The sequence below is a fragment of the Perca flavescens genome, chromosome 9, assembly GCF_004354835.1.
Source record: "Perca flavescens isolate YP-PL-M2 chromosome 9, PFLA_1.0, whole genome shotgun sequence".
In the NCBI taxonomy this organism is placed as follows: domain Eukaryota; kingdom Metazoa; phylum Chordata; class Actinopteri; order Perciformes; family Percidae; genus Perca; species Perca flavescens.
In genome coordinates, this window is record NC_041339.1 from 20,894,888 (window position 1) to 20,921,895 (window position 27,008).

Sequence of the window (27,008 nt, forward strand, 5' to 3'; positions counted from 1 at the left end):
AATCAGTTCAGGTGGGCCAAAATGTTAATGTGTAGGTTAAATGGATACTTTCTGCATGCTGGATATTAGATTGTTTTATATCAGAGCTTGTGTACTCTGATCTTTCTGTGATCTGAAGACACAACTGTGAACAACATTGTGCAACAAGAATAGTTTTTACAATGATCCCAATGTATTACCACCCAGCTGTAACACTTGAATAATAAAAGTCAGATGGATTACATAGTCTAAGCAGGTTTTAAGACTTGAGAGGTAGCATACTAAAATAAAGAAAACCATTTGGCTGCTTGGAAGATGGGAATGTTTTTTTCTTCCTTTAAAGCAAAATTAATTAAATAAAAAAAAAACAGCAGCAGCAGAAAGTATGCAATTTAATGGGGGACATATCATGAAATACTTGTCATAATACTCTCTCCTTAACTCAGACTCCACAAACAGACTAGCTCCATTAGTGTTACTCTCAACAAAATCACACATGTATTAATCCGCTTTAAGTTCTGTACATCTTAAAGGGGCCATAATATGAAAAACTCACTTGTTCAGTGTTGCACATGTATTTTAGTATCTGCAGTGCCTATCAACCCATAAACTGTGAAATAAGATAACCCAGTCAGTTCTTTGTGGGCTGCCTAGATCAGAAAAAGGGTTAAAAGGGATTTAACATGCCATTCAGATTTAGCTCCCCTTCCTATTTCACATGCAGGCTCATTGGAATATACCATCCCCCATCTGAGTAGCTCCACCTACGGCTTGAGAACTACCTTTGCAAAGGTACGCCATATTTTACTCACACGCCAATTAGAGCAGACTGGGCTCACGGGAGGGGGGCTTAAAGAGACAGGCGCTTAAACAGAATGTTTCAGACAGAGGGTGAATACAGGTATATTCAGACAGAAAGAGGAAAATAATGTGTTTTTTTAACATTATGGAAACATGTTCTAGTAGAAAATACTAACTAAATACAAGTATGAACCTGAAAATGGGCATAATATGTCTCCTTTAAAGTTGATTTGCTAAAAACTTCCAAACCAAGTATGGTTCTTTAAGTTAACCTGATATTTGATTATAGAAGATTTATTTATTCTCACCAGAAAGGTAGCTAACTATTGAGTTGATCGACTGAAACTAGACCACTAACTAACTATATCACTCATACAGTATGGATTTCTCGAATAATGAAAACATGAATTTTATATATATTATATATATTAATAGTAATGGTAATGCTCTTTAGGCCCTGAAAAAACTGTATAAAGCTGCATTTGTCACAAAACAGCCATTGTTGGACAACACAGTGCAATAAGTTGTTCCTCTTAAGTTGTCGATAACTTGAAGCACTTATCAACAAAACCTAAAAAATAAATGGTTAACACCCATACTGTAGCAGCTCCAAGCCGCCTGCCCTGGGTATCATCCAAGGAGAAGAGGTAGAGATGGTGGACTCCTTGGGGTCCAAATCAACACAAACCTGGACTGATCAGACAAAAACACCCTTCCATTGAGGAAACTGAGATCCTTCAGTGTGTGCAACAGGCTGCTGAAAGTCAGCGGTGGTCAGTGCACTGTTCTTGGCTATAGTGTGTTGGGGAGGCAGCATCAAGGCTGGTGATGCCAGTTAATTGGTAAGGAAGTCCAGCTCTGTGGTCTGGCTGGAACTGCACAGTCTGGAGGCAGTGGCAGAGAGGAGGAGGATGGACATGATGGACACTGTCCTGAATAACCCCTCCCACCTGCTTGAAGATGAACTGTGGCAGATGGACAGCACATTCAGCCACCAGCTCATCCTACCAAAGAGCAAAATGCCATGCTTCAGGCGTTCACTTGTGCCCACTACCATGAGAGCAACTGTGACCAAAGCCTAAGCCAGCTGTGACCCCCCCACACCCACACCTAACCCACTCCTACTCAGCCAACTTGTCACACTCACTGCTCACATCTCAGAAGACACCCACACATGATCAGTGGTAAAATCACTCTGTACTGGCTGTGCCATTGTTTTCCGATAGTGATAGCGGTGGCGTCCAAGCGGCATCTCGGTTGCCAATGAGCTTCCAATGCGCAAACCAATTAGGTAATAGCTGTATAGCAATTGCCAGAGCCTTCTTTCTCGGCAAGAAAGTGAATAAGCATATATCTATTCTATAACAATAACTATTGCGTATAACTATTCCTTAAAGGGAATATGTAATATATTGTTATATGATATATCATATTGCATTTTTAGAATATCATGTTACGATTATCACTATTTGATGAGGCATACGATGAAAGTGACTGATAGAAACTGATTTTTGCAAAATACCCTTCAAATGGTCAACTGGTCTAGGGCATTTTCCTGTAATAGCTTTTAAATTAAAATGTCTCTCTTTTATTTACCTATTACACTTGGGTTTCACCCCTGGACATCAAAACAATATTGTCTCATCTTGTCCTTTCTTATCTTATCTCATCTCATAAATGTCATACAGATATGTTCACACTTGTCAGGGAACCACAGACAAAAATAGAAACCATCTGGCTACCTGACAGAACATTGAATCTACTGCATCATAAAGGTTTACACTGCCTATGTTTAAAATGGTAATATACCACATTCTGTTGACAATAAAGGTGGAAAGCTTGTTTTATCTTTAGCATATAGATTTGTATGTATTTACCTAAATATAAAACACTGATCCAATACTCCAAAGCAGCTGGCTCTGTGCCACCCTGTCATCCCAGTGAAATGTAGATCTGTGATAATAACATATGCTCCCACAGGCTTTCAATTCTATTTATTTCTGCAAATCACTTGACAGTAGAAAAACAATGTTCTTAACACTGTACTGAGCCCAATGTATTGTCTTTTTGCAAGGCACAGTGTACAGTGCTACTGGTTCAAGGAATATTACATGCATTATACATAATGCGTGTGACATTCTGATTCCCATGTGCCATGTTAACTCCTAAATAAACAAAATTCAAGTTTCACTCCCCTATTTATCCTGTTCTCATACACTTTATTATTTATTTTCCCATTATCTGGTATAATCAGAACTATGGTAATTACGGAGGAGGATGGACCTCTGACGCTGTCGTCTTGGAAACTTAGCATGTGAAGCATTTATTTGACCCTCCTCTGGCCCAGCATGCAGCACTAGACCAGTGTTACTCATTGCACGGTTTGCAAACCTCCTGTGGCTCGCCAAACTTTAATTTGTGGCTCGCATGGCAGTAAATAATACAGTGATATGATCATGATCCTTCAGCCATTAGGATACTGAAAACAAATGGTTTATCTATATTTGTGTTGTCACTGGCATGTTGATGTTGATGTGGAGGCTGATTGTTGCCGTTACTCTTGTCGTACTTATTCATGACATGGATGGCATAGACTGTAAAAATGAATTGCCCCTTGGGGATTAATAACGTTTTCTGTATCTGTATCATGCAGTCAATACAGATATTTCATAAAAACAAGCAGGGCTATAACATAACCCTCTTTTACAAATAATTTATATAAAAAAAAAAATACCCAAAACAGTGGCATTACAATATACGTATATATATTATTATATATCTAGTCTTTCCAGCTTTGTGTAGAAAAAATTGCATATTGTGTGTTTAGGGACAGACATGCTATTTATGACTGGATGTAACTTTTGATGTTTTGCTCTAAAAATGGCTCTCCTATTGACTTCGTCCTATCAGTGTTGCTCTCATGAAAAAAAATAGTGAAAACCACTGTACTAGACGATAGAAAGAAAAGATTAATGATTCCATGAAGGTCTACGTGTCTTATAATGTAATATAATGGAGGAGGTCATGAAACACGGAACTTGTGTTGAGGGGATCCATGATGGAACAACCTTTAAGAATTGTTCACTTTTAATCCAGAATGGTGCCCTGCATTTCTCTTCTGCATTTCTGTATATAGATGTTTTGAAATTAAAAGTCTCACAACCTAATGAAGACCATTTTCTGATTGATTTAGAATGAGATTAGGTAGTGTATGTTTCTTTATTCGAGGTCCAAAGCAGAACATCAAAGAGATAATCTACTTTATTAAGTATTCTTGCAAAGTCCTCCGAAATTCAAAAGTCACCCACTCGGCTCCCTAAGGCTCAGCGAGCTGGGTTAATCAAATTATTTTAGTGAGCATGTAAAGCTTCTTCTAATCAAAGGCTAGCTGGCTAATTCATGTCTGAATTGGGATAATGTCTTCTTTGGAAGATGACTTTAAACAAGGTTAGGTTTCTACTTGCAATTCTTTATTTTGTTATCTGATGTTGGTACCCTAAGGCACATTTTGTTGATATTACACTGTGCAAGGCCTTATCAATACATAAACAACTTGGCATTTTTCTCTTAAATTCTAAATTGATATTCTCTCTTGGCAATCACTTTATAAATATTAGACTAACTTTTACTGGAAAAAGCTCATACGCACATTTAGTCTGTCTTTGAAATTATGTAATGCATTACTTTGGTGAATAAATCTACAGTTGACTGTTTTTCAAAATACCGTTGCAACATTTTCTAACGTTGGCCAATCCATGTTTAGCTGCGTGCATTAAAATATAATAACTTTTGGACTTGTTGGACTTGCTATCACATTTTCTTCCATCTTTGGCCTCAGTGGGAATTAATAGTGATAAAAGAGTAACAGATTAAAGTAACATTTTAAATAACGTTTTCAGATGTGCACCCAGTTTGACTGAGGCACTCCATTGTGAATGAGAAACAGCCTCTCTCTGAGCCTGAATATTGGTTGCTATCAGCTATTGGCTTGTAATGAAGAGAAAGTGACTTTGACATTTACTGTATTTCTTTTTGTTTGAAACAACTGTGAGGCTATAGTCAATATGGTGTCACATTTAACAAAGGTTCTGTTTCTAGTCATATTTCAACACAAAAGCTTCAACATCAGAGCTGGTGAAACTGAGAATCTGCCTCCCATACTCACTAATTCACTGCAAATTATTACATGTTGAACTCAGAGCTCATTTCTCTAAAAAACAGAAAAGCATGTATATATTACACTTTTTTTTTAGCTGAAAATACTAACGATTAACAGAGTGAGAGAGTGTTCCTGCTCTTGGGCCCTGCAGCAGTGCATACTAAGTTCTTGCAATATATTCATAAACAACATATGCACCAACATATGCCACATGTCCACATGGACTACTGGTTATTACGGATTATAATTGATAACCTGAATAGTGGGTCATCCTAAATTAACCAGTCACCAGGAAAAAGTCAAATATTCACAAAAGTCATTGAAGGAAAAACTAAAAGAATAATAAAGGTATCTTTGATTAAGACACAGTAATACATTTTTGCTGCCACAGTATGTCCTTAATTTCCATCAGGATTATTTCTGACATTGTGCAGGAGAACGCGGATATTCAGAGATTAATATTGAATTCCTTGGATGTGATTGAATGAGCTGAAAAGATCTGGCTGTCTTTTGTTTCACTCCAGGAACAGTCAATCACTGTCAATCAGTACACATCACTAGTTACATCACATTATCTTCATCTGTTCCTCAGTTCTTTTCAAACCAAACTTAATTCACGTCCCATATGTTGTCTTTTGAGACATTTTTAGCTTAGCAGATAAGCAGTCTGACACTCTAGGACAGTCAAACCAGGTTCCAGATTTTTTTTTCTAACATTGACTGTTCCGCAGCCAGAAGCACAAGCCAGACATGCTAAAGTTCAGTTGCGTCAAGTGGCAATTACAATACAGTCACCAATGTTACTACTGAATGCTCGGGTTTTTGACTCACCCCCAGCTAATGACATTATAAATACACTGCACTTATGAAATATGCAAAAAGATGGAACATCTCCAACTGATTAGCTTACGTATGGGTCTTGTCTGAGTAGACTGGTACTGTAAATCCTAGAGGACTGAACTACAGTATTTTACTTCTTGAGGAGCCTCTACAGTAAACAGACCTGCCTCTCTTTACCCAGCATGCCTACGATCAGACACACTGAGCTACCTACAGATAATCCTTTTTGGCAGTGCAGTTTCTACCAGCCTTATCAGTGATATGGTGGCAAGATCAAGAGCCGTGCGAAACCCCTCCTGCACCCTCCTCTCGCCACCGCGCCGCCACCCCAACTCCTGTCCCGTACAGTTTGTTTTGAGGTGATACGCTGACCTTCATTTTTCCCGAGTGCTAACTCCCCCAATCATCTCTGAAAGGGCCTGATAAGCAGATGGCATGTCATCTATCATACTTGACCCCTAGGTTCCTGGACAATGTAAATAGAGATGGGTTTTTGTCCTGTGGAACCTAAAGACTGTGAGCTTTCCAAGTCAAAAACCTGTTGTTACAGTACACAGGTTTAAAGACACATAGGCTGTGCTCAGGAAATAAAGCTGGTATTTCCTCCTTTTCTCATGTATAGTCTAATGGAAAGTAAATAGAAAAACTAAATTCTCCATCAACTGCATGTACAAAACTCCTCCTAATACACCACATTATACAGGATACATCCAGCACTAAGTAAGACCACTAATTATCCTCTTTTATAGAGCTCCTGAGCTTAACAGCATGCTCCTCTGAAATATCAAAGTGTGCCAGTGTTTCCAGAGTTCATTTAATTGATCAACAGTATCCGTGCCTGGAAATGAAAGCCATTATGTTTGATATAATAAAAGCAGACAATATGATTGCTGTATGATCTTCTGTTTTCTCTCTGTAATTCATTTTAATGAGTAAGAATCAGGGAGGTGTTATTTTTGCTATTTGTCTGATTGGTGCCCGGTTGTTTGTGTGATATTCATCATTACGGGTTAGGTTCTCTTTTGCCGTGGATGGGCTTTTTATTACAGTGCCCTAAAACACATTCTGAGTGCTAATACTTATTAGTTAAATGTGGGAGATACCGACACTGAAATTGATTTAGGGTTTTACTGTGCTGGGAAGGGTGCTTTCAAACAAAGTGATGTCTGTTTCTCCTTATTTGCTTTGGTTAATTAATTGTGAAACACTTAAGAAGATATGCTTCATAAAAGGAAACTTATTTTAAAAGCCCTGGAAACAGAAATTAATATTGATTGTTCAATCATTGCAACAAAAAAAACTTGATACATAGATGGACAGACCAGTATTTTGAATGATTTGCACCTCTCAATTTAAGTCTAATGGCAACATTCAGCACCAATGCAGGAAGGAGAAGTTGGTATGCTCAGTGAACTGACCTTCTTGTGTGTTATAAGGTGTAGACATCCAGACCAATTAAAATCCAAGTATTAAGTGGCCAATGCTTACAATCCTCCAGGTGACAGATTTGGTGCTACAAAAGTGATTAGCCAACAAACATCATGTTTATCTTATTGCTACATCATTTAGAAATAACACAACTCAATGACTATTAGACTTAATACATTTTACTAAAATAATGTCACTTATAAAGAATAGACCATAAAACATAAAATCTACTAGGCGATGCCTTCTGAGGGCTCAAATGAGTGGATTGCTTGCTTACTTCCTGGTTTAGGTCAGTTATTTTTAGTGCAGTACCATAACCGGTCACTAGGGGTAACCAAAGTTTAATAACTACAAATTAACTTACTCAATAAAACTAGTGAACTGAAGCTGGAAAAAGCAAGGAATTTTAAAACGTTGACATTGGACATTAAAAAAAGCTCTTGAACATATTTCGGGGTTTTGCAGAACCATCCAATATCGATATTCTTATAAGGTGATAGAGTTGGGACGGATAGTCAGTCTAGCTCAACAGATGTACATTGCCAGCAATGTGTATAGATAGATAGATATGTGCTGTAGCTAGAGCATACTCCATCGCTGACACAGCGCTGTGGAGATGGCAATGCGGTAATAGGACGCATATTACAGTATGAGCTGAAGCACTTAAATTATGCCATACAGTATGTACTCATGCTAAACACTTTTAAGTATTGGGATAATGTTCTTTTGAGGATTCCGGCTGCTTTAGCAGTAATACAGTCAATGTCCAGTACATTTCTCTGATTCCAGACTCTCATAGAGCATTTGCAGCACATGTTGGACTTCCACAAAAGCCCACTTACCTATCCTCCATCCAATTTGTACTATATAAACAGGTTGTTATCCATATTTCATGGGCCCTAGCTTTCACTCTTCTTCTCTGCCAGTCGCAAAGACTCATTTTCAGGGTTGCTTTTCACCTTTTTGTCAGTCTCAAATATAAAAGCCTGTGCTGTCCATTCCACCCCCCCAATCTGCAGATTATTCTACTTACCCCACATATCTCTCAATGAGTCTCTCTGTTTCCATCTCTATTTGCTCCCAAATGTACCTATCTCCCCTCTCTACCTCTGATTATCTCTCCCACTTCTCACATCTCCTCAGGAGTGTCGGCCATTAAATGCAAACCTGGTCATGCTGTCAGTCCTACGCACACAAAGAAAAAACACAGCGGAGCACACAGAAACCGTAATAACTGCTTTCAGAAGAACAAGAAAACTATTTCACAGACTTCACTTTTTTCTCTGCTCATCTTCCATGGATATTTCTCAGTATTTGTGAGGATAATATTGGTGGTGGGTATTAAAACTGAGACCTGTCTGAGCCTTTTCAGTTTTTAAATTGTGCCAAAGAATCTTCTTTCTTTTATATGTTTATTCCCACCTCTTACAGTACTGTATTTGAGCTCTTGTTACAGGAGGTTCTTTTATCCCTGTCGCTGTCACTTATATTCTGCATCTACCGCTGCATCCAGAAGATCAAAGCACATTATGCAATGTAGCGCTTTCAGGTCTGTGACATCCTTCCCCTGTTTTGATCTTGTATTTACAACTGTTTTTCAAACCCTGCATTACTACTTACTCGTGAATTGAAAGTTGTGGCAAATAAGAAGGGAAGTCACCGTTAACGGGACAAGAAAAGAGTTTTTTTGTCAATTCAAATCTTTTTCCAACTTTAATTGGCTCTCTCGCCACAGCGGTCAGGGCGATTAATAAGACGATTCAGTTGGAAAGATGAGTTTTGGTGCTCCCAACAACAGACAGGACTCTGCAGTTGCTGTATGAGAGCTGGAGCAGAAAATGGATAGTCATTTCCTTTTATGGCCATGAAAGGCTGCTGTAGAGATCCAGTCTTGGCCTATAATTGAGACACTAGGGTATATTCTCTTTCTGGACAGACTCTAATGGTTAGTGCATTAAGGAGGATGATTGAAGAAAGCAACACACTTACAGTAGAGGCTGCGGTAAATCAGAAAAGATGGCTTTTTGGCCAACTTGTAGATGGCAGTGAATTCACACTGTGCATTGCTTTAGGTCTTCCTTCTCTCTCATCTCTGGTGAGAGCTCTCTTCAGCAGAGTTAAATGGGTGTAATTTTGAGGCAAAAAAGAGAAAACTTTTAGTGGTAATGGAGAGAAGGCTTTGGACATGTTGCCATTGCCCTTGGAAATACAGTAAATGCACTCTTCAAGCATCGCGCAGTTGTTAGGAGGCTCTTCTCTGCATCACTCTCGGGTTTTGTATTCAGCTCATGAGGGATGAGGAGCTGAGGCAGTAGCTTTCATTAAGACATCAGCTGGACTGCATATTCAAAGACCTGGCCATTTCTTACAAAGCCTCACAGATAAAAGCCTTGGATTGTATCTTTCTTTTCACATTTTAGTCATTTGATTACTGTTAGTTTTAGTGTTGTTTTTGTCAGTAAAATATTAGTCAAATTTTTTTGTGCATTTTTAAATTTTGTATGTCTTCTCAGAGTTCCTATGCCACATCCATTTCATTTCTATGGCTACACTTGTCACCGTGTTTGATGTGTACAGTTACCATGGTTACATGTGTTGTGTTATCACTAGGTTAGCAGATGATAACTTGTTTATACCAGCATGCAATGCACACAATGCCCTTGTCAACATGCATTAAAACAGTTGAGTCAATACTAAATACAGTTGTCATTCCCAAACTCTGGTCTGTTTCCTATAGTTGACCCTCTACCGTCACAGAATCTGACAGGTCACAGATTTTGATGCAACACAGACCACATTCCTGTCATTCCTGTTCACTTAGTGCTGCTACCTGAGCTCTCCACTGCATGCATTGTACTGTATTCACTCACATGTTCACTAAAATACTATTCACATTCTTGGTTTAGCTTAAGATGAGCAGCGAAAGCATCCAATAACACTAGTGCATGCCATGAGCAAACAGCTATGCGGTTGACCGCCAAAATAAATGCATGATTCCCACAGATAGCTTATAAACATGAAAGATAGCCAACTGAACATTACATCCACTGCCTTAATAATGGTTATTACCATTAACTTACCTTTTTAGTAATGTCAGCATGCTGGCCTGCATGTTTTTGTCTCAGCTGTTTTGTTACTTTTTGTGTAATTTTCAGTGGTATTGTAAATAAATTCAGTCCATAAATTTGATATTTTCTACTTCCAAGAATTGGTAATGTTACTAAAATTACTTTGCATTAAAACGGTAGTTATATCATTTTTCATATTTTTTTCAGATTATAGTTTAGTTTTTATTTAACATTTAGTCACCGTTTCCATTGAAGAAATTAAGACTGCCTCAAAATACTGTAATTTTACTGTGTACACTCAGCATTTACTACGCAGTTTCTGTCAGCCAACTTGCATTTTCAACCATTTCCTACAAGCTTCATTTGTGACTTTGGGTGTCAGGCTTGGGCAGCTTGTTGTGTGGTTTCATACAGTATATATTCATTTATGACAGCTGGCTACCAGCAGATTACTCGTCTTTCATGTAATTGTGCCAGGGGGCTTGAGTATTGGTTGCCAACTATCCTGATAAATCTTAAAACGCAGGAATTCTACCCACCTATGACATGTCTTCTTCCCATGTATTTGAATCTTAGAGGGACGGGGTGCCTATATGTCATTCCATGATAAGTGTTGGGAATTACATAGTAATTAGTTTACCCATTCAAAACAAACCCTGCCTGACACTGACAGTGGGAGATGCTTGAAGAGTAAGATACTGTACCCACTGGCTCTAAAAGCAACCTCTGCTAAACCCTTGCCTGCCAAATGTGCACAGGAATTATTAAGTTAGGATTTGTTTGACTTGTATAAATCAAACATACAGACATAATGATATGGAGATGCATTTGCTGCTGGTTTATTGTAAAAGTCTGTTGCTGAATCATTTTCTACCCTTCTTAATTCTGCAACCAGATTAGTGACACTTCAGAGGTTTGTGCAGTGTTTCAGTTGTACTGTACGTTTTCACAGTATATAATAAACACATACAGTAAATTAGCTGTGGCAAAAATAGCAAAAACCTAATATTTGATCCATATCATTATCGACACATTATATGTGTTATAAACGATTATAACAGTTTGTGTACTACTTATAAACTACGTATAAATGCTAAATAGGACTAAGAGTGGAACGAATAAGCCAAAATAATGATATAACCGTGTAAATGTAATAAATAATGCAGAGATTCTCATTTGGATGGTATTGTAGGAGGTGTATTGGAGATGGCACAACTAACTTTTGGATAAAAGCGTGGGGAATTTTCTGGGGAAAAATCAAAATAGTTTTACATTTCTGTTAGTTACAGTGTTTATTTTTGTTTACCCTGATTGCCAAGACTTGGGAAACAATTTCCAAAAGCCAAAAGTCATGTTTATTATTGTTCTCTGTGTGATTTGAATACATTTCTGTGAGATTCTATTTTTGTTTAATTCTTTTCTTTTGTATTTATAGTCATATAACAATTTATACATTCATGACATCCCTACAGCATACATATCTTGAAAGGCCAGGTTGTCCTGAAAAAAATGATATCTATAACTTGATTGTGCATAATAAGGTTGACTTGAGGTTATGCAAACATTATTACACAATGAAACCAGGCAACCCAAATATTGGAAAAAATGGCTTAGACCTCAGGGGGTTAACTCCTACTTACAACACTTGCATGAAAATGCCTGATGTCGGTCATCAGAGATGTGACTACATTGGCTACAGATTTGCATTTCACCCAGCTTTGGTTGAAAAACAGAATTCTCCTCTTAATCAAAACAGCTCAAACACAAACTGCACAACTCTCACCGCATTCTGTCTTCATTTTGTACGTAAGATCATACCGAAGGGAAATGTGATAGGAGTCCTATTCTTAAGATTTTCTGCACTTTCCTATCTTTGTCCACAGAGAGATTTCTAAAAGAGTCCTGTTGACTTCCTGCACTTGTGTCACCTTCAAAAACATTGTGCTATCGATTATGTGGTTCTATAGGCTTTGTCCTTATGGCACAGCAAAGATTTTTGTCTACCGTCTTCTAAAAATCACACCCCAGACACCTTCCTCTCTTTCTTTTCTTAAATTATTTCCTTACTTCTTTTGTCAGGTTTGATGTCTTCAGTGTCACCCCTCCGCCCTCTCAGGATGAACTCTGTGCTCGGTGCAGAAACACTGTTGTTTTACTCTGGCAGACAATTATCTCTAAGACTAGGACAGCGAGAGCTGCTCTTCACGACAATATTCCCCTAACCTTAAATCAGTCCACACTGCCCATCACCCACTAAATGACACAAACACAAACACTAAATCACGCTAACACACACAGGTACCCCTAAAGCATTTTCTCTCTTTTCATTTCTCTTGTATTTATGCTATTAAAGCTGTGTGGACTTGCACTAAAGTTCATCTAGCACACACACACACACACACCACTTCAATCACTGTCACTAGCCTTAGGAAAAACCTCTCAATCAGCCCAACAACAGTATGACAGTATCTGCAATAAACCACCCATTAAAAGCTGAGTATATCCATCGCCTCTCTCTCTGTTTACCGCTCCTCACGAGTCTTCAAAATCTTTTTATTGACAAATCACACCTTGAAGACCTTGGAGGTTTTTAAATGTGGTTAGAAAAGGTCATGACATTCAGAAATGGCAGTCTCTTTGGGGAAATGGCTTGGATGTCTGGCCGTTAAATAAGGTTAGTTCTATCAGCTCGATTTCCGAGCTGTTTGGCGTCCTCAGCATTGCTTAAGAATGGCTAACTCTTCACTAATACTAAAGGCTCTCAGTGCAAGTTGGAGTAGTTGTGCCATGTGTAAAACACACCTAGAGGCTAATAAAGAGTGCAGAACATGCTCACGCACCTGCCAACACACATACTGCATACAGTAAGCACTTACATGCCGAGTATGTTCCCATTTGGTGGTGGTGGTGGTGAAGGGGGTGGCGTCGTGTGTATGGCTATGTGCATTAGTGGTGGGTGGCTTGAGGGTTTTTGCTGACAGTTAACGATACACGTCCTAATGCACACACTCATGCACACGCACAAACACTTTTATGCATCCTGTCTAGCTCACTGCTATCTCAATTCCTCGCTCCCCTCCTCAGTTCTTCTCATGCAACTGAGGAATTGAAATACAAGTGCTTCAGGGTAAAGCCTTGAAGGCCACAAACAGAAACTATTAACCCTTTTGTATTCCCCTGGCCTCACAACTGATGGATTATTCAAGGCTTTTGACAAAGATCCACCCCTTTTATATTCACTAATGATGAAGAAAGGTCAATGAATACGCTGAGAGATGCCTTTGGCAAAATAATCTCGGGACTCAATACACCAAGGCTCTATTGGCCTCTGAAGTGATAAACGGCCCTTTTTTAATCCAAGTCCCCCCTTCCTACTGAATTACTGTAACATTTTTGAAACAATCAATGGGTTGAACCACTCACAAGCCAAAGTCCTGTCACCATTGACACTGTTAATTAGCACTGAAGAATCCCAGGCGCTTTTGTCTGAGCACATTTGAAAGGAGACGTGAGGATTATACCATTTAGCTTTACATTTGTTATTCCTAATGCCATCTAGCATGGGGAGATCTTAGTGATGCTGGGTGGCTCCCAGTGGGCCTTCAGCCACAGATCTGCGTCCCAATGTGAAACAGCCCACAAAACCTGGAAAGGGGCCCATGTGCCTTTCACGAGAACACTGAGCAATCCTAGCACAGATCAGAATCGGACAGATATTCCCTACTTCCTGGATTGCTCATTTGCATTGCTTCTATATATCTGCCACTAAATTTGATTTTTGTGTCTTTTGCTTTGTTTGTTGACATTAACTGATATGGGTTTTGAGATGACTAGCAACCCCCTTCTTTGTTTCAAATCAGACCAAACCAGACAAAAAAGGGTTGATAAGCCACCCAAAACTAAATGTGGGTGGTTTATTACCCACCTAAATATATTTATATATTCAGTCAATGAATTAAACAACATCCCTCCATAAAGTATGGCAACGTGTACTATTTATGGAATGAGTGTAATTGTTGATAAATAAGTTCAGGTTATGTTATACATATTTAATTTGCCAACACATTCCATGAAAAGACCAACATCAGCAATAAATTGATCACTGAAAAGTATTTTCTATGTGTATCTAAAACCTGATATATATTTTTCCTCTGTGCTCCATTGTTGTCCAAAAACTATTAAAAACACATAAATGAGCCAAATCGTTACACTGGGTAGAATGTTCCTTCATTACAATGAATGTGGGCACTGCAGGTTTTTTTTTTAGTCAATCCCACATACACCCTGCTGGTGCCATACATACTCACTGGAGCACCAAATGTGTTTACTCCTTTTTGAGTAAAGTTTTCTAAAATTTAAATGGAAGAAATCATTTTACCTTTTTTCAAAAAATAAAACAAAACAAAAAAGTATATTAGTGAGCCAGTATTATAGATTTACATTTTCAGTAGAAATCAATGGGGTTTGGGCTGCGTGCCACAGACAGGATGGGAAAGTCAAAAGGATTGAGAGATAAACCATTACATTGGATTTGGTCTTTTCATGAGATTTGTTGACTGTAACAATAATATAAAATATCACCAGCCATAGAGAATTTACACCTGAAGACCTCTGGAGATGCTGATTGCAGGTCTCCAGATTGACTAATGCTGTTTTCAAGGTGAAAAATCATTCTATTCAATACACTGTTGGACTGAAACAAGACAGTTGTCATGAATCATACAAGGAGAGCACGTTCAAATGAATGGTTATTCGTTACCTTATGCAATCTGTGGTCGAACATTCGCTGCAAGTCTGCAGTTAAATCTAGGAAAGTGTTGTTTCTTTTAAACTGATTGTGTTTTGACATCATATTTCTTAGCTTATGTGGATATTATTTTTTTCAGTATGCTTTATGTGTTGCTTAGATACGTTTGTTTTAGTAATAGAAGTAGTCTTGATGAGAAAGTGCAGATTCAATTAATTGTGGTTCACTCTTTTTCTCACACATTATACAGGACACATTAGCAATGATAGAGGAGCAGAGTGATTGGATTCTGGGTCTTACCAATAAATTGCTGGTGGAACTTTGATCATTATTTTCCAGACAGATGGCATTAGACCGTTTTTTATGGATACTCTGTGACCCTTTTTCCATAATTGCCTTTAATGGTATGAATGCAATATAATTGAGCTGACATTTCCCATACTCGCGTTCACTGTCACAAGAGCAATGAGTCAACCTGATGAAGAAAACTGTATGTAAATGTGAATCCATCTGCTCTGTTTGCGGCTTCAAAGCACGATGTGTGTGTTTTACCCGAGATATTGATATTTGCTGCTCCTGGTACCCAGCTAAGTTGAACCAGGGGTCAATCCACCGGTCCAATTTGTCGGTAAATGCAGACTTATTCCCCTCAGTTATTCCAGTCAATAATGTTTGACCTCATGTGAAAAGCAGGAACACAAAGGCAGAGAAAGTGGTACTCACAGACTTGGGAGCTGCAGTCACTAACCGCAGTCTCACATCAAAGGGAAAAAGCATGTGTCACCATCATCAGTTCTGGTATTTATGCAACCGTGAAAGTTGCATATCGATAGTGTCAGTGTAGCAGGGAGGATAAGCCTACAAAGGCAAGGCTAAAGTGAATTTGGAGTGGGGGGGTGACGGGTGTTTGTGGAGGAGCAGATAAGAGTTAAGGGCTTTTTTTAGGATCTGACACATTTCAGTGTGAAGTGATATTGTCTGCCTTTTATTCATACAACCCTAACATCCATATGTTCATTGTCATTGTACAGAGTGCACATAACTCAGCACTTCCAAACAGTGGTCTAGCGCCTGGAACACACTCAAATTGAGGGTGTCACACTTAACTTTCAAATGCACCCATTGTTTTTATTTGGCAGCATTTTGTGATGCATCAGACCACCTTCACTTGTCTACTCTTAAACTGTTTCGATTTTCGGAAGCATTTAAAAAGCAGCCAGACCTGTGAAGTTGAGCTTAGCCACACTTACAATATGTAGAAGGTTATTGCTTCAGCACAGTGGTGGAAAGTTACATCAGTGCAAATTTGAGGTCCATTTTATGCTACTAAATACTTCTACACCACTTCATTTCAGAGGGACATATTGTACTTTGTACTCCACTACATTTCTAAGATTTGTTTTGAACATTTTAAATTGAAGAACATAAAATAAGCTTATGAAATACAATGCATTGTATCACAAGATTAAACCAGTGACTCCCAACCTCTTTGGCCTAGCCTTTTCAAAAAAGCAATGTCATGTTCGGGGCCCTTGTTTGAGGTGTCTCTAAGTTTAGTCTAAAAGCTATTTTACATATAATATGTCTATATGTGTGTGTGTATATGTGTATATATATATATATATATATATATATATATATATATATATATATATATATACATACAATACATTGTTATTGATTAAACTAGGTTAAAATCAATTCCACCATCCATTTACATTATTAAAATGCAGAGATGCTCTCTGAGCTCGAGTCCAAATCAAGTCTCTCGGTGTTATGAGTGTTGTATCACCTGCTTTGTTCCATCCAGGCTGCTAAGCACACTGCATAGCTACTTATAAGGAATTCAAAGCATTTCTAAAATGAATAACTAACCTATTTTTAACTTAGAGGCCACAACCATCTAATGTGCACTGTGTCTACTACTAATGACCCCAGACTCTTAAACCCAGTGTAACTTTAACTAAATTAAATGTAACGTTACATGATCAACAATAAACCTGTATTGGGGCACAGCCGACGTTAATAATTAACGTGGTGGCAGCCAGCAGGACGTAAATGATTACGTAACATTAAATCCCCTGAAAAGTTTGGGAAGCAGACAAAAAAATGCTCATTCATCTTTTCGTAACATCTAGCAAACAATAGTCGGAGTTTACCTTCGTAGGTCGTAGCTAAAGCTAAGGAGCAAGCTAACGTTAGATAGCCAATGCTGAGCTAAACATGCATATCAGGGTGCGTTTTCAGGCTTCTGATTAAATGAGATGCGGTTGAACCAGGATCCTTTATCTTGATACCGCATATTTTGCATTCAGCGATTCTTTTGTTTGGGCCCTGTTGTCTGAAGATTTAAGTCAAAGCTTCTGATGAATGGCACAGCAGCTGCTGGTGCGGTCAACATTTTTGTTGTCCTCTCTCACGTGTAGCAGCATGCAGCAGATACGTTACATACTACGTGTTACTTAGGTAGGTTAGATGTTACGCAGGGAGGGGAATATCATTCAGCTCATTAGACGTTTCTTTTTTAAATGAAGATTGTTCACGAGTCCTGAATCTTGAGTCTGATTTGAGTCTGAAGTCTTTTGAGGACGAATCTCAAGCAAGTCTGAAGTCACTGTGTGTGCGACTGAGTCCGAGTCTCAAACTTGAGTCCCCAGCTCTGATTTCTTCACCGTCTGTGTTGTTTGTAGAACTGTAAAGGAGGCCTACCCATCGTAATTTAAATCAGAACTTCAGTAAGATGGATCCTTCATGTTTCAGTCCTCCCGTCTGCAGTGATCCCACAGAAATGTCGGACAAAATACGACCTTCAGATTAAAGGCATCTGTCATTAATTTTTTGGATTTTTAGTGCAGCCCATCTCCAGGACAGCAGACGGAGGATATTAAGAATTAATTAACAGCACCACAATTAGTTTTTGAGTTTCAGTATAAAAAGGGTTTCATTCTCATTCCAGACTGAAATGTCCCAAAGCTACATGTGTCAAAAGTGTCATTTAAGTAGCATTAGCGCACCATTTAGGGTTTTGTTTTTTATTGTCCATGAAGATGCAGCATGAGATGCTGGAAGGTTAGAAATGTTTATATCTAGTTCTGATACCTTAAAAATGTTAACTACTTAACAAATTCACAGTGTGTGAATCAGAAAGGAAGGTATTCACACACATGGACCAGTTTGGTATTGTGCATATGTGCACGTGCCTGAACTGTTGTATAAAATACCCCTCTGAATCAATGGTGCTAACTTCAGGACTCTATAGCTTTTATCTGAGCCTCCCGCAGGCAGTCAGCAACAAGGTGGGGAGTAGAGACTGGAGTGCATTCATTGCCTCAGGTTCTGTCTTGGTGTAATAAAGAAATATTTCATGTGTGACACTCACACAGCCTATGGGCGTACACTATCTAAAGCAGACTTTGAGCTAGCAATAATTAACGTAAACATATGGTGTGTGCCTCCATTGAATTGTGCCTCTCCTCCACGCAGCCTCAGTCTTATGCAGCGCCTCAGCTAGAAATAATCCACTGCACATGCTAATCACTTGGCAATTGATTTGGCCTTTTTTGGTCTAAGAATTTCTGTAAACCACTGAATTGATGTGAGAGAAATCAATTAACAGCTCAGGGTAGGTAAATAAGAACAAAAATATGGATTGTTCTGTGTACAGTATGACCATTTGAGCAAATTTTGGCTGCAGCTTGTGTGTTTGTGCAAAGATGCTCAGCGTGAGCAAATTCCAGTCAGGTTCGACAAGCCCCAGGTGAACTGTGATAACCAGGCAGTCTGCAGTGATAAAGTTATCTTATATCCATCAAGAGGAAAATGCACTTAACCCTCAACATTCAGGCCTGCTGTGTTATCAGCACCATAATGGAAATTGATAAAAGAGAGCTGTCTTATCATAATCCTACATACATAACAGCGGGGAATTGGTATTTTAGGAGGCTACAGGCGAAAGAGCCGGGCGAAACAGAGAGGCCTGGAAGAGTGTTGCCTCCTGGTTGGAGATCAGATGCTATCGGGCTGTATCAGGGCTCGAGAGTGCGACCAATTTGGTCGCATAAATGCGAACAAAATTTGTAAGGGTGCGATTAAGATTTTTCCTAGGTCGCACCGGCTGGTCCAAACTCCTGACATTTGTCTACAGTTTTAATTGTTATTAAAACAGCTGTATATTGTTAAGTATGAGAGGGAAACCTTTATTGGTACCAGTGTTTCCGCTGGTAACTCTCTGTTATTGCGGCCGCCACGGCGAAAAACACATTAGAAGTTATTAAATGCAACTAACTTCAGTTCGTTGAGTAATAGCGTGTAAGACGGAGCCTGCTGGATCATAGTTCATGAAAATGCAACACAGTGACGATACAGACAATTCATAGCCTACACAAGACGGTTGTAACGCCGCTAATGAGTCAGCCGTCACTCTCTGAGTAGCCTAGCATATGCTTCAGTCCATCGCACTCCCTCGGTCTTTCGGTCGTTCTTTTTTTTTTTTTTTTTTTTCTAAAGATTTCGGCCTTTATTTTGATAGGAAAGCTGAAGACATGAAAGGGGAGAGAGAGGGGGGGGGCGATGACATGTAGGAAAGGGCCACAGGTCGGAGTCAAACCTCTATATTTACCAACTGAGCTATCCGGGCGTCCTCTTTCTCTTTTATTATTGTTGTTGGAAGCTTATGAAGGAGCTTTTCTCTCTCTCTCTCTCTCTCTCTCTCTCTCTCTCTCTCTCTCTCTCTCTCTCTCTCTATAATTTTTGTTTTTTTTATATATAGGCTATCCTAGGCTATTTATTTTAGATAACTTTCATTTACAAACACTTGTATATTTTCAAACTGGTAAAGGAAACCCTGTCTTTGCATTTTATTTTAATCACAATCTGTTTTAATAAAAGAGCTTGTGAAAAGTGGCTTTGACTTAAAACTGAACATTCAGCCCACTTTACAGAGCTATATATTGTGTATCGCCATTCAGTGTTACGGCGATGCGAGGAAAAATTTGGGTGCACCTAAATTTTGTGCTGCTGCACCTAAATAAAAAAAGTTAGGCGCACCAAGGCAAAAAGTTAGTGTGGAGCCCTGGGCTGTATTGATGGAGCACCTCATGGAGATGCAAGTTGCGTCGGTTTGTCGTAAGACATTTCTCATAACTGGCCAGACTGTCGCTGTCATGGCAAGGGCACAGTAGCTAAGCAACGGCTGACTCAGCGAAATCCTTGGGCCTGCAGCAGGACTTGCACAGAAATAAAACCCTGATAAGCATTAAAAAGTGAGGAAGAGACGGGGGCAGTGGGAGTTATTAGAGATAGTGGGAGTAAGAGACCCAAATGTGAGAGGGAGATTATTATAGAGACAGTAAGAGGAAGAGAGAGAGAGAAAAGAAAAGTGGGTCTGCATGAATTTGCTAGATGCTGACTCCATTTGTTTGTGTCCCTGTGCATTTTATTAAGCCTCTAACATTAAACAGATTTAGCGGGAGCAGCCAAAGTCATAGAGTAATTATGCTTTTGGAAATGCTGTGATTAAAAACACTCGCTTAAAGTATCAATCCACTCTGTACTGCGTTTTTTTTCTTTGTTTATTCCCAGAATGTGCTGATGTGGATTTACCCTCTAAATTTAGAAAAGAGTAAAAACCAAACCTACAAGGGAAAATTCATAAAACATTTGAAAAATGGAGATTTATCCATCAGGCGTGCATATAAAGTACATCATTTGCAACTTCATTGATTTCCTGCATAAAGCATGTCCTTGAATTGATAGGTGCAATAAACATATGTGTAGGTCACTCTGAATTCTGGATGCCAGACTCATAACTTCACTATTCAGTTCAAATAAAAGGAATAGTACACTTTCTGTTTAAGAATGAGGAGGAAAGAAGGACTGTAAAAGTGAGAAGTCGATCAAAAATGAAAAGGAAAACAGTATCCGTGTGGAGAACGTTGTAAATGTCTTTTCCATCAGGATTCCTTCCTCCAGCTCACGCTGTGCTGAGGGCTCTCTTATGTGTCCAGATACCCCACAGAGACGTTGATTAAGTCAAGCTGAAGGCCAATGCCTGCCTGCAATCGAGAGCTCCCAGCTCACTCAGTAAGCTATCAGGTGACCCGTTTCTCTTACTCATTCACTCTCCAGTTAGATACTGATGCTGAGAGAAGCATTTAGAGGCTGGGCTCCAGCCCCAAAAACATTCTGCTGGGTGTTGATAACCAGCAGGTACCAAGAGGTGGAGGAAAGAAGGGTGGGAGTGGAGGGTTGGGCTGAGGATATGGCAGTACTGGGAGGCGGAGGAGGGTAAATGATCTCTGAAGGCCACCTTATTAATGGAGGCTTTTCATTACTAGCACTAATGCAAATGATTGGTGGGGCTAATGAGCTCCTAGGTCCGTGTGAATGAGGGCTCTGTGGAGCAGCAGTGTGTGACGATCATAGCGGGAGACGAAGGTGATGAGTTTTGAACATCATATCTGGTCATGATGAACATTTTGCTTGTACAAGAACAGGAGGAATAGAGAGAGAAATGGATGAATGAGCTGATGGGTCGGCAAGTCAATTGTGCTGCAACTCAATATGGCAGGCTGCTACAGGCAAGAGGGTACAAGATGAGTGGCCGAGGGGACGAGCGTATTTCACTGTCAGTGGTTTGAAGTGAGGTAAAGCATGGAAAATGTCTTTGTCGCCTTCCGTAAAGCATTTGCACACTCTCGTTGTGTAAGCATTTAAAAAACGATGGAGCGCAGCACACTCTTTGAAAGCGCGGCATCCTCTCATCAAATGTGATGAGAGTTACGTGATATTCCATTTATACTCTTTACCAAACACCAGTGCAGTTCTACCCGGAACCCCTCCCCTCCCCCCCCTGCTCCTAGTTTGTGCTGTACTGTGTTAAAGACAGCCTTGGTGGTTGCTGTGAACCTAGAGCATGTAGACGGATTTAGCCCAATTTACAGCATGGTGTGTACAGGATCAGTTCTGGCTCAGGAGTGTCTCATGTGGGCTCTCCCAGGGGTGCTGCGGGGGGAGGACCAGAAGCCACTGATTGATGGTCAAGGACCCCCTCCCCCCTTGCTCAGAAGAGCCCATCTCTGAAGCTGTTTCCTCGGGGGGATTGGGATGCTGCCTGGCTGGCTGCGGTCTGTGCGCCACTCGTGACAGCCTGCTTGGAGAATACGACCAAAGACTCAGGGGATGAATCATCCACTAAACGACGAATGAATGAATTGGAGACTTGACCCAACACAAAAACATGGCAGATTCCGTTTTATTCTCCTTGCTTCTTGCATTTTCAGGTGTACGCATAAAACTTAACGCAAGCAAACGCAAGATTTCTGGATTTCTGAATGGAGCTCAAACCTTACAAATCCAACGTGTGTGTGATGGTTAAAGGGCTGACAAGAGGAAGGGAAAGGAGCTCACGCTATTACTTCATGAATGATGTGTTCCAGTGAATTACAGTGCAGTGCATAACACTCGAGATGGTACTCAAAACAAACCCTGCATTGAGTGTCACTGTTGCATATTTCAGTATGATTCATTATCTGTGTCAACAGTGACTGAGGTTCAGGGCCTTAGCATTTGTTGTGCATATGATATGTGGGTGACAAAACTGCTGTCGATGGAGATTTGGGTGGGGGGAGGGCGAAAGAGACAGAGAGAGAGAGAGAGAGAGAGAGAGAGAGAGAGAGAGAGAGAGTGGCTCATACTCCCTCCACGCTATTTAAAGCTGATGGCTTCAGTCCAGAGTCAGAGGAGAGAACCAGGGATTGTTATTTTCATATGGCTCTGGCTAGAGCTGGGGAGGCTTTAGTTTTTCATTTCAATTCGGTTACAAAACAGTAATTGAAGCGTATCGCTTTCATCTCCACTTATCTCCTCCACTCCTCTCCCTTTGGAGCGCTGCTTGTCTTCCCGGCATTTGCGCATCTTGAAACTGTTGGATTCTCTATGATATATTGTCTGGGATGCTGTTACTTCATTGTAGCTCATTGCTGATGTACATGGCAATTAAATTCAAACCCAAAAGAGGTACAGCTCAGTCAGAGCCCCCCACCCCCCTTCTCTCTCTCCTGTCCGCTGTTGCTTCTGATGCCTTGCTCTCACACTCCTTTCAATCACTATCTTTTTTCCCCAGCTCTCTCTTCCTTTGATTCCCCCTTCTTCTCCCTCGTACCTGTCTTTCTTTTGCGCCCCCTTTCTGTCTTTCTATTCCCTTCATGTTAATAAGCAGCGTAATGGTGTTGCAGGCAGTTCCTGGTTGGGGAATTAATTAAAATGGCAAGTTACAACCCACACAGTCAAAACAAAAGAAGCCCCCCGCAATGACACAGGCAGATATTAAACAAGCCCAAAATCAAACACTGTGAGGAGGCAGGGACCCAAAACATAGACTACCTCCCAAACTTCACTTAACACTTCCCTTCCTGAAGTACTGAGGGGTTTATTGTTATGCTCTCCAGCCCAGTCAACACGAGTCATAGCAGAGATCCAGTAATTACCTTCTAAAACTCCCTGAACTGCTGCATGAAAAGCAGTTGTGTACAAGATATTAATGCGATTACTGCAGCATTTACTGAGCCAGGAACTACACTGACACTGATTAGAGGAGAAACTGAAGAAGGGAAATAGTGACATCTGCTTATTCCCCACCCACCACACACACACACAACCCAAATGATTTTGCTAGCGTGGTAAGCACAATGCAGCGCACTCAGGCTCCAACAACAGTGGGTCGGCTGAGCAGGACAGGAGCTGTTGCTATGGTTACCATTTCTCGGCTCGTTCTCACAGCCCAGGAAAACTGTGTCATTATCCTGTAATTTGGATAGGGAAGAGAGAGAGAGAGAGAGAGAGAGAGAGAAAGAGAGAGACAGAGAGGAGGGATACAAAGAGAGACAATGAGGTAGAAAGGGGAGACAAAGATAGAAAGGCAGAGACAAGGAGAAGGAACAGGGGCTACAGTTCACACAGGCCAGCCATGCATCTAACACACACACACACACATCATCCAAATTTACACCTATTTGTGCTCCTCTATCCACCACTTTTCCTTTTTTTTTTCTCCCTTTCCCGTCTGTCAGTGGAGCTATAGTTTTCACTCTAATAGGTAAACAACTTCAGTGCCGACAAATAATGCTTGGAAATACCAGGTAAAAGCAGCGCCATGTCAGGTGATGATAGGGTGTTTTTTTTTTTTTTTCCTCGTCATCTCCTGAGAAAATTGTTTCCCACAAGCTATTATGTTGGGGGAAAAAAAAGATCAAACCCTGCAAGATCGTATTCATTTTAACATACCAACAGCCATATGCCACTCTAATGACAACCAGCGCAGGGTTGTTATTGAATAAATACCCGGGTCACAATAATAACAGCACAGTGGGCTAACAATCCTCTTGTGTGTGTAACTCCTAGTAACTTCTTACTTTAGAAATACACTAAGAAAAGAACTTTCTACTGTATGTTCATGACTGCACCTGCGTATGTACAGTATTTGTTTTTTTTGTCGTCGCTTTGCTTGGTGTGTTTGTGCAACGTGAGGTCCTCATCAGAGGAGTTATATTGTGAACTAATTACATGGCCGTGTAAATAGAGGCACCCTGCTGATATGGGCTGTGCACAACATGATTTCCCCTGGTAGAGCAGAACCTGTTTGCACTGCCTTGCTGTGTGTGTGTGTGTGTGTGTGTGTGTGTGTGTGTGTGTGTGTGTGTGTGTGTGTGTGTGTGTGTGTGTGTGTGTGTGTGTGTGTGTGTGTGTGTGTGTGTGTGTGTGTGTGACCCATACATGATGTAAGTGTATGCGTGTGCTAAGGGAGAGCATGCTTTGTAACCTGTGAGGTGTGCTTTACTGAGCTACAAACTAAAAGAGTGCGTCTGTGTTGAGGAGGCAGAGTAGCCCCCCCCTCCAAATGAAAGGCTGCCCTCTCCCTCTCTGTCCTCCTGACGCAGCTCTCCAGAGAGACCTGTTCATATTACTGTGGCTCGCTCTCTGCTGGTCAGAGAAACACAAACAGCCCAAAACAAAGCCGCCTTCAATAGGAATGTGAAGAAATAGACCTTGTGTTGCCCTCATTAATTCTCCTCTCTCCACTGATGGCATTTTTTGTACAACTATGGAAGAGGAAAAGTTGTTTGACACCCCACTAGAAAAATATGAGATTATGAGATGGAAGAAAAGTGTTTTGGAATATGTTAGAATCTGAAGCAACAGAGTACATTTAATCAAGCACCTGCACTTTGTACAATTTAATTTAAGGAACTTACTTTAGTTGTTCATTGAATACTTCTACTCCACTACATCTCAGTGAGATAAAATTGTAGTTTTAACCCACACAGGTGTTTTCAATTACTCAGCCTCATTAGACCTCTAGTCAGGTTAAATCTATGTACAACTCTTCTATATTTCACAAAAAAAGCAAAGATTAGAGAATATTCCAAAGAATGGTCACATTTAACACAACTTATGTTGCAAAATTGTATATATGCTATAACAATAGTATTCTGTATACGCTTTGATACATCAGTATTAACAATCTTATAATGTAATATATAATAGTATATCAGTCACAGGGGCCAATTTTCTGCAGAATGAGTGCTTTTATTTTGATGCTTAAAGTGCATTTTGCTGATAATATTTCTACTTTGACCTAGTAGGATTTTAAATGCAGTACTTTATGCAATGCAGTATGTTTACATTGAGGTGTTGGTAATTTTCTATAAGCACAGGATCTGAGAACATCTTCCACCACTGTTTAGAATATACAGTACAGTGGCAGCATTGTTGTGAAGTCTAGGTTTCTCTTACAAATTGCAGTTTTTACAGTCTCATTTGGAAACACCATACCAGGCTGACTATGGGTTTACAAATGGTAAAAGTGCAATCACAACTAATCAGAGCTTCTCTTGTTTCCTGCCCACAGCGCCCAACACTGCACCCTATGGGAGCACAGGAAGTGCGCACGTCCCGCTGGCCTGCCGATACCTGGTCCTGGCTCTCTCCTCCTTCATCAGCGTGTACTAGCAGAGGCCAGGCCAGACACAATGACTGTCGAGAGCATTTATGAATCATTTTTGACATTGCTGAAGGCTGGAATCCAATCTGGTACAGTTTGTTGAAAAGCCGTGATGGGGGAAAAAATCAGCGATACTTTCTGTGGGGAATTTTTTTTTTTTTTTTTTTTTTTTTTCTTTTGGTGAAATTTCTGTCATGTAAATACTATGATGTTTTTATTATTATTTTATTATTATTATTATTATTATTATTATTTTCTCTCTTCTTTTCTGATTGATTGACCACCTTGTTGTGAATCAGTGCTCACCCCCTCCCCACCCCACCTCCAATCACATCAAGCCCCCAAACTTCCCAAATGAGTTACTTTCATGCCTCTTCCTCTTCTCTTTGAGGCGATGGCGCAAAAATGGCAATTTTTTTACATGGCTAAATTGGCCATGGCTAAAATGGCTAAGCAATTGTGCCAAGTCTCTCAGTACACAGAATTACCATACCAATGTTGTATTGAATGTATTATGGGTTGAACAAAGAAAAGACATTTAGATTCCTAACAATACAAATTCTGATTGAGTGTGCGCAAAAAATACAGAAAATATCGGGGGAAAAAATCAAAAGAAGAAAAAAGGCATGGCTTTTTCAGGACCTGTATTGTCATGATGACTCAATAGATGGATGGACAGTGTTAAAGGTGTGCTTTGTTGTATTCTGAAATGGGTCCTTCAGTTACTATGCCTGACAGATTTGATCAGGCAGCCGTCAAAGTAGCAAAGTATACTGTATTGTATCTTGATATTTTAACATAGTGTAGGCTTTTGTTTTAAAGTGGGACCAGCTTTTCTCATTCGACCAAGAACATTAACACAGTTCATGACTTTGTACAGTATGAAGGGAGGAACATTGCTGCCCTACGTTTACATTTTTCTTGAAAATATAAAAACTACAGTATATACTCCATACTTTTTTGAGTCCGCATACGTGAATGTCACAA

General features: G+C 39.9%; 1 protein-coding gene across 2 annotated transcripts in view; it reads left to right on the plus strand.

Annotated features, from left to right (window-relative positions):
• negr1 (neuronal growth regulator 1) overlaps positions 1-26,166 on the plus strand; it is a 153,112-nt gene extending 126,946 nt beyond the window's left edge. For both annotated transcript variants that reach the window (XM_028587407.1, XM_028587408.1), the window contains one exon: positions 25,929-26,166. In XM_028587407.1, coding sequence (XP_028443208.1) covers positions 25,929-26,029 — 101 coding nt within the window. In that variant the 3' untranslated portion in view covers positions 26,030-26,166. The remainder of the gene's footprint in view (positions 1-25,928) is intronic.
• Positions 26,167-27,008: the final 842 nt, after the last annotated feature.